At 36.4% G+C, this 7,953-nt stretch overlaps 1 protein-coding gene across 1 annotated transcript; it reads right to left on the reverse strand.

Annotated features, from left to right (window-relative positions):
• Positions 1-5,051: 5,051 nt before the first annotated feature.
• On the reverse strand, positions 5,052-7,445 carry LOC145097363 (F-box only protein 6-like). The gene is made up of 2 exons (XM_079034905.1): positions 7,306-7,445; positions 5,052-6,324 (listed from the first exon to the last, which is right to left on the reverse strand). The coding sequence occupies exon 2, from the start codon at positions 6,290-6,292 to the stop codon at positions 5,192-5,194; it is 1,101 nt and encodes a 366-aa protein (XP_078891031.1). The 5' UTR covers positions 6,293-6,324; positions 7,306-7,445; the 3' UTR covers positions 5,052-5,191.
• Between the last annotated feature and the right edge of the window lie 508 nt (positions 7,446-7,953).

Raw genomic sequence — 7,953 nt, forward strand, 5'->3', positions numbered from 1 at the left:
ACAACGAAATCACTAACAATAAAAGGTACTATCATTAATGATAGATCCATGTGAGGTAGGATAGTATGTCGTTGCCGAGAACGAGGTTGAGTTATGACTCTTAACAAAGTTTTGGAGACATCTAAGCGAAGATGTTGTAAAACTTTGCCTATATGATCTAGAGGTGGTGCCGCCTCAAGTGAGTTTTAGTGTTTTATCTTTTAAAGGGTCATGAAAAGGATTTATAGTACATGGCCATATTAGCGCTTAAGGAGAACGCAAAGACGGCATGTGATGTGTGAGGTAAACCAGAGAGGTCATAAGGTTCGTGGTTTAAACCTCTAACGATACCATGAAACTGGTCTCTTCTTTTTTGTTCTCATTAAATTAGGGTTTAATCTTCGTGACACACATGTGACATCATTTGTCTGAGTGAAAGGAAACTTTCTAACTTGGTGGGAGATTGTTGGAAATTATGAAGGCATAATAGCAAGTTGGTTATTTTCCTTTATCCCATATTGGTGGGGGAAGAAACCTTTAGTGGGTTTATAAACCATTTCTTTTGATAGGCCTTCAAAGGCTTTAGTGGATCAAAGGAATGGGCCAAGCCCACGCGTGCGCCTATCCTAGCCTAGCACTAGCCGACGTCGCGAGTGCTCGAAATGTTGTGATTTAGGCACACTTGGCACTTCACACGACACATCGGTCGCTGGGAGCTGAGGAGCTTTTATTTTTGACGTGGTCAAGTCAAGTCAGTTTTGACCGATCTGGTCAAATGGTTGACCATCGTTGACTTTGAGGAGGTCAAGTCGGAATATTCTGGAAGGCCCAGAAAACGGCTTGCTTGGAGAGCAAGGCATCACCCTAGGGTTTCTAGGGTCGGCCTATGAGGGCCCTTTTACTGCCTTCTAGGGTTTCAACACCTATAAATACAGCTCCTTAGGAGCTGTATTTTACACACACGAAAATTTAAAGCTCTCTCTCTCCCTCTGCGATTTCTTCCTAGTTTCTCAGTATTCACTTTGCATTTATCGTTTTCTATTGCTGTTGGAAACTCGGTAAATCTGCATTAAATCTTGGGGTTTTACTCTGTTGCTTACCGATGATAGAAGCAAAGTAAAAACATTTAAGGACATGAGTCCGATCCCTATAGTTATTGCACAATCAATATCCAAAATCAGTCATCAAAAGGTTGGTTTTATATTATTGTTATGTTTGTTAATTTCGTCCAACAACCAGACACTCTCCTTCTACCTTTCTTATAATCAGATATAATTGAGAATGATTAATCTGGTTTCTGGACGAAACTTGGTAATCATATTAATAATAATTGGATCTATTATTCGCAACTAATCGACATATAATTCTCAATATTATTTGTCGATTTCCTTGCGTGTCTACTTTTGATTTACAACAGATCCGAGTATGACCCGAATCATTTTTCTGATGTAGAATCTTAATATCAAGATTAGGATTTAACAACCATTGTGTTATTCCATTATACCAAACCCCAATAAGAGTAACATATAAATGTGTGATCTGGTAATTGCGTGGAGATATGTTGTTGCAAATGAACATGTGAAGAAAAAATAAAGAGTGATGTACATATGTGATTTTACTGAATTTGAAAATGTAACAAGAACACTTTTACTAAATCTGAAAAAGAGTATTGAGAAAGTCTTAGAACTTTTTTTCCACACACAAGCGTATATACTCACACATGTAGACACGACGATATAACAAATTAAGAATTCAAATCATACGGAATCATAACCCATCCTGGTATCAACAATCAATCCATGATTTAGGTAATGTAATTGTAACTCCCATAACAAATCTCATGAATGAAGCTAGTTCTATGTTGAACATAAACCCTTTTCTTTTGTCTACTCTATATGTATAGTAATTTTTTTTAATTTTGTTCTGGGTCATCATCTTCAAAATGAGATTATAAGGACATGGTGATTTTTAGGGGTGAGCAAAACCGAACCCGGAAACCGGAAAACCGACAAAACCGAAACCGAAGCATAAACCGACGGTTTGGGTTTGTATTATTTAGAAACCGAAAAATTCGGTTCGGTTTGGGTTTTAGGAATGTGTGAAGCCGATAGAAACCGAACCGAACCGAACTTTATAAAAATATGAATTTTGCGATTTATATATGTATATATATGTTTTCCTTGACTTGTAAGCACAAACAGATGGTTGGTGTGTTGGCTAAGGAGGCAGACGTATAATGCAAAAGACCCGGGTTCGATTCTCTTGACATGTGGAGCTTTTATTTTGTTTACTACTATCAAATCTCTTTGTTTCTTTTATTTGTTACAGTGAAACTTTATCCCACATCGACAGAGGAATGAAACTTTCTTCTTATTCACCTCTTATATAAAGCAATACGTTTATCATATCCCACAAGTAAAATTTCGAACGGGTTTTGGGTTTAAAACCGAAACCGATTTTGAATAAACTGAAAAACTGGGAAACCGACCCATCGGTTTGGGTTTAGGGTTGGGTTTTAAATATTTGAAAACCGACATCATCGGTTTGGGTTCGGTTTTGGGTCAAAACCGACCCATGCTCAGCCCTAGATTTTCTCGCATGGAAGGCAAATCTAACCATCTGTCATGTCATTTCTATACTCTCATCCAAATTAATCGGATAAAAATAGTCATTGATTCTTTTAATATTGTGATTCACGGTGCTTATAATTTGATTTAAATTATGAAGTATGATTAAGTTGAATTAACAATTATGTGTATTGTGTGTTTTCATGCGTTACTGCTATTATTCGCTTTTATTGTTGTTTATATGTTACCTCTACTTTAACTTCCCAGTTTGTATTATTTATTCCTTCTTTTAATCAGTGTAGTCCTTAATCACGGATCATGAACTATTTTAATTTATGTAACTTCACTTTTTTATATTGTTTGATGGTGGACTAACGTCTAACATTTAATTTGTAGAAGATAATAGATCAACGAGCTGGCTCTGCCTTTTTCACTTTACTTTAACTACTCATTTTTTAGCCGAATGTCTTATTTGGAAACAGCTAAGGTTGCCAACCATCTTACCTCCTTTTTACTATTCTTATGGAACTTGGGATTTTGTTGTTGTAACAATAGATAGTTTCATTTTGATTCCAAAAAAATAAAACTAAGTAAAACGATTTGGCTTATATCTCCAAACAAAAGTGAATCCAAATAAACCACTTAATACTCCTACAAACATATCATATTAGTATACTACTTTAAATCATAACACATTAAATCATAACACAGTTAGGAACAATGCCTTTTTGCCTATTAAGAATTTTGCTACAAAACTTTGCCGCTTAAGAATGTTGCCACATAACTTTTTACCTCTTAAGAATTTTGCCACAAAACTTTACTATTTAAGAATATTATTACAAAACTTTTCGACATTGTCAATTTGGGTCCCTACAGCACACATATGAATAGTGACTAAAAATTTTGCCACAAACCTTCAACACTTTTTTAATTTTGGTCCTTGAAAATGAACATTATAACTTTGACACTTTGCCACTTTTTTATCCCTTATATAAGTGGTCTATGGATTTTGTTAACCTTTTTTGGTACCTATATAGGCTTTCCTATTATGCATCCTTATTCAATCCTTATTTATTTAGTATGTTATATGGTATTTTTGTCATAAGTTACATAAATGATTCTTGCATTTTAGTGGCTTATTAAGAAATCATCCACTTATGATATTTTTTCCTTAGTTTTTGTCGTTTTAAATGCAATAATTTTTGTGGTTTTTTTTTATTAAACACGACTTGGGCAAAGCCCGAGATCACCTACTAGTTGATGTTTAACATCCATTATTTTTATGAACCGCTAGTCATTCCAAGGTTGAAGGTTAAAAAGAATTCAAACTTGAGACTCATTCCATTTTGTTACAACTTATAACTAGTACAACATTTACGTCTTCTACAGATTAAAGATATTGCAAAGACTATCTATTATATTCTGTTTTGACAAAATACAAATTTTATTTCATTGACTTTAGCTCTCTTTCCAAGTTAAGGCTATATGGAGTGGTCACTACAAACTCACCGAAAAGTGGTGTCACCTCTGCGCCACGTCACCTTCACTACCAACCCACTCCACTATGGAAATGGTCACCACTAACATCATTCACTTTTTTATTTTTTTTATTTTCTTAACATTATGTTAATTAATAATTTATATATATTATTATTGTAATTCAAATAATAATTATCCATACTTTAATTTCAATATAATATACTTAAAATTTTCATTTAACACCTCCATTGTCTAATTATTAGTATAATACACTTAATTTGTTGTTTAAAATATGGTGATATATATGTGTGGGGTTGAGGGTTTAATTTAATTTAAATAGAAGTATAAGGGTATAATAAGATATAAAAAAGTATTTCCAGGGACCATAGATGTAACTTCAATAAAAAAAAAGTAAAGGAAGGAAAGCGAGCGTTGGTGCTGCTACTTATTTGCTATTCGTCCTCTTGCTTCGTCTTTGGACTCACGCCACACCCAAGTCACCAGCTCATGGGTGGTGTTCACGGGTCTTTTGGATGCCACGTAGGCGTTCCACGCGTGGTTTTTTATAGACTCCGTATAGCCTAAAAGACAGACAGAATAGTCCAAAAATAAAACCGGCCATAAAAATCTGGACGTATTGACTATTCAGACCGGACTAAAATCAGTTGTGGTCGATCATTTTACTCCATGACAAGTTAATAATATACCATTGGATTTTTCTTTTAAATATATTATTATACTAATTACTAAATGAATCACATACAAAAATGATCAAATTTTAAACTTAAAAAAATGATGAAAAAGACCGACCTAAACTAAAATTGTCTAAAAGACTGAAAATGGACCTAACCGCCAATCTTAAAAGGTTAGAAAGAAATTGGACAAGGACCGGACTGGAACAACTGTCTCACTGTCTTAGTCCAATACACTGTCTCACTGTCTTAGTCCAATACACTGTCTCACTGTCTTAGTCCAATACACGCCAAACAAAACAAATTACAAGTACAAGGTAGATACTAGATATCATATCAAAAGGACCAATACTAGAAATTCAAATAGTCTCAAAGTCCATGCAACACAAAAGCAAGTAAAAGTTTCTAAAAAATCTTCATCATGCACTTATGTCTTATGTCAATACCACTTCCCAAAAGTCCAAAATACCCCTCTCAAAGCGCGACAAGACTATTCACGTATGGTATCCCTTTCCCCTTCCGATCAAACTGCGCGGCCTCAACCACAAACTTAATCTCTTTCGTCTTCAAATCAAACCGATAAACATTCCGTCTCCCCAAAACCAACGCAAAATCACTCTCCACATGCAAAACCGAAAACAAATCATCATTCGCATTTCCATCAAAAACCTCATTACTCAATTGAATCCTCACTTTATCATCCCATAACCTAGCGTGACTACTCATTTGCATCGTATTCGAGTAAATATTCGAAATCACACTCACAATCATCGTATGCCCATTCACATGTCCATTGCAAAGCTTCCCGTTCATCTCCCCTAAACACCCGGCCCCACCGTAGTGACACCCATGAATCACTTGCGACCGGTTCTTCACCAAATCAAACGCTAAAATCCCACCGTTGTACGTTTGCCAATACGCGCAGTCGTTCACCGTGACGCCGGATTTCGGGACGAGTTTCTTCGCGGCGAAGTTGATTTCGCCCGAGACGGTCCACGCGTCGGTTTTCGAGGAGTAGATTTCGAATTCCGTTCCGTCGTCGAAGTCGGCGGAACGGAATGCGCAGACGAGGGTGAATTCCGCTACGAAGTTGAGGAGAGAGGGGTTGAAGATGAGAACGACGGCCGGGTCCCGCCCGTGGTCGAAGCTCGGTTTCGGGAGTTTTTTGAATTGGGAGGTGACAGGGTTGCAGATGTAGTACGCACGGTCGCCAGTGAGAGCTTGGCAACAAAGGAGGCCGTTGGAGGAGGCGAGGATGTTGGTGGGGGCGGGGAGGAATTTGAGGGCGGGATCGGGTATTCCGGCGGAATTGGGGTCGAGGGATACGAAGGTTGGTGGGGTTCCGGGGGTTTGGAGGAAGAGGCCGGAAAGGGAACGGAATGAGAGGGATTGGTTGTGGGCGAAGAATGGAGTTGAGATTATGAGTTTCCAATCGCGACAAACGCCTCGGAATTTGAAGAGGGATTTTGCGGGGAGGAATTGGAGGGCGTGTTCGCGGATTATGAGCTTTAGGTCCATGTAGATCTTGTTGTTTCTTACTCCAAGAAATTTGTTTGGGATTTTACCGGATTCCATTGTCTTTGATATAAAAAATTCAGCAACTCAAACTGCAAAATGAACAATAGAAAAATGATTTTTATTGTGTAAACTAATGTCTGGATAAATGATGTTTAATGACAGCACATATGGAGAGATGGAAAAAATATATAGATGAGGGCAAAACTGTAAAAAACACCTTTTTTATTAAATTGTTCTTCCTATTAAGTAAAAGAAAAAAAAACACTCATGTAGGGATAGTTTGGCAAAAACTGATTATGATTACTTAAGGATCAAGATAATCAGATTTGGAGAAGCTTTATTACTGAGTAAAATGTAAAATTGTAAAACTGTGAAGGAATTGCTGCAAGAAAACTTTATTACTGAGAAAAATGTAAAATTGTCCGACTATCTCAGTATCTTATGATTCGATTTGATGCTAATTTTTCAATTTGTGATAATCATTCTGAAAGCACACATCCAAACAACCCTAGCATCCACCATAGTTAGCAATAAATGATCTATGATCCCAGTATGAACATTTTCAGAAATTGAGCATCGAGGAACTGATATCAAGAATCACACAATATCATCAATAATGCAATCCAAGTAACACTCGTCATTCAACAATCATAAAATAGGTAAAATCGGAACAAGTTGTTGAGGTTTACCGCATATAATTTTCGCCAATTTCAGAAAACAGACTACTAAGGAAACATAAACACGGAAGGTTATTTAGGAAAACGGAATCATCGTATGAGTAATCGAACTAACTGAAAGCATATAATCCAAAAAGGGAAGCGAATAAAAGCAGGCAAAGGCAAGAAACAGAGGAATATGGAAGTAAAAACCCTAACGTCAAAATTAAATCGCGAAGCGCTAAGTACTCGTACAAGAACTGATCACAGTGTAGAGACTAAAATTATATCGAAACACATACAAATCAAAACCCTAGAATATGAATTTGAAAACATTAGCCAAAGTAAAATTGAGGTGATCGAAAATAAAGACGATAAATTGGAGTTAGAAGAACATGATCGTGATCGGCGTACCTCATAGAATTGACGAATGATCGGAGTGAAGGTGTGAAACGAGCCCTACTCTGTGGGCTTCTCTCAGTTCACAGTAGACCCGCAAGAAATTCCTTTCAGGGTCAACTTTCGCGGAATTTCGTTGGGGTTACTTGTTTGTTAAATTGCAAGGTAAAACTAAAACCTGATAAGAAAACAAAGTTTTCCTTTTTTAAAGCGTTCGGAACAAGTTAACAAGGTATATGTATATTCTGAATTAAGTCTCAAGTTTTTAATTTGAACACAAGAAAATTCTTAATGTTTGTTTTTGAGACTTGAATGGTCCCTGACATATATGAAATTATTAAATTACTCTTAAACATATTTTAATTTGAAGGCAAATAGTCTCAAACCCGTTTATTTTAGTGTATAGTTTGTGTCATGTTACGGGTCGGATAAAAAGTTATCACCCTATCCATTTCCTTTTTACCCCGGATGTAAGCATGTTTCTCTTATTCCTTCTGTGACTCTACTTACCATGATTCACTCCATCTCTATAAAAGCCTCGTGGGTTCCTTTAATAAATAAAGACATCCAAAACCTCATAAACCCTTCTGTTTGTTTCTACAACGAGGAAGGACTTTGAGAAGGTAGGTGGTTGTCACAAATGAGGAAAGAAAATAAGAAATA

This window comes from Lactuca serriola, chromosome 4 (assembly GCF_051521515.1).
Source record: "Lactuca serriola cultivar US96UC23 chromosome 4, Lser_US96UC23_V15, whole genome shotgun sequence".
In the NCBI taxonomy this organism is placed as follows: domain Eukaryota; kingdom Viridiplantae; phylum Streptophyta; class Magnoliopsida; order Asterales; family Asteraceae; genus Lactuca; species Lactuca serriola.

What these genes read in the sequence shown, in the direction of transcription:
- LOC145097363 (XM_079034905.1), bottom strand. Translation starts at nt 6,292, where the DNA reads ATGGAATCCGGTAAAATCCCAAACAAATTTCTTGGAGTAAGAAACAAC.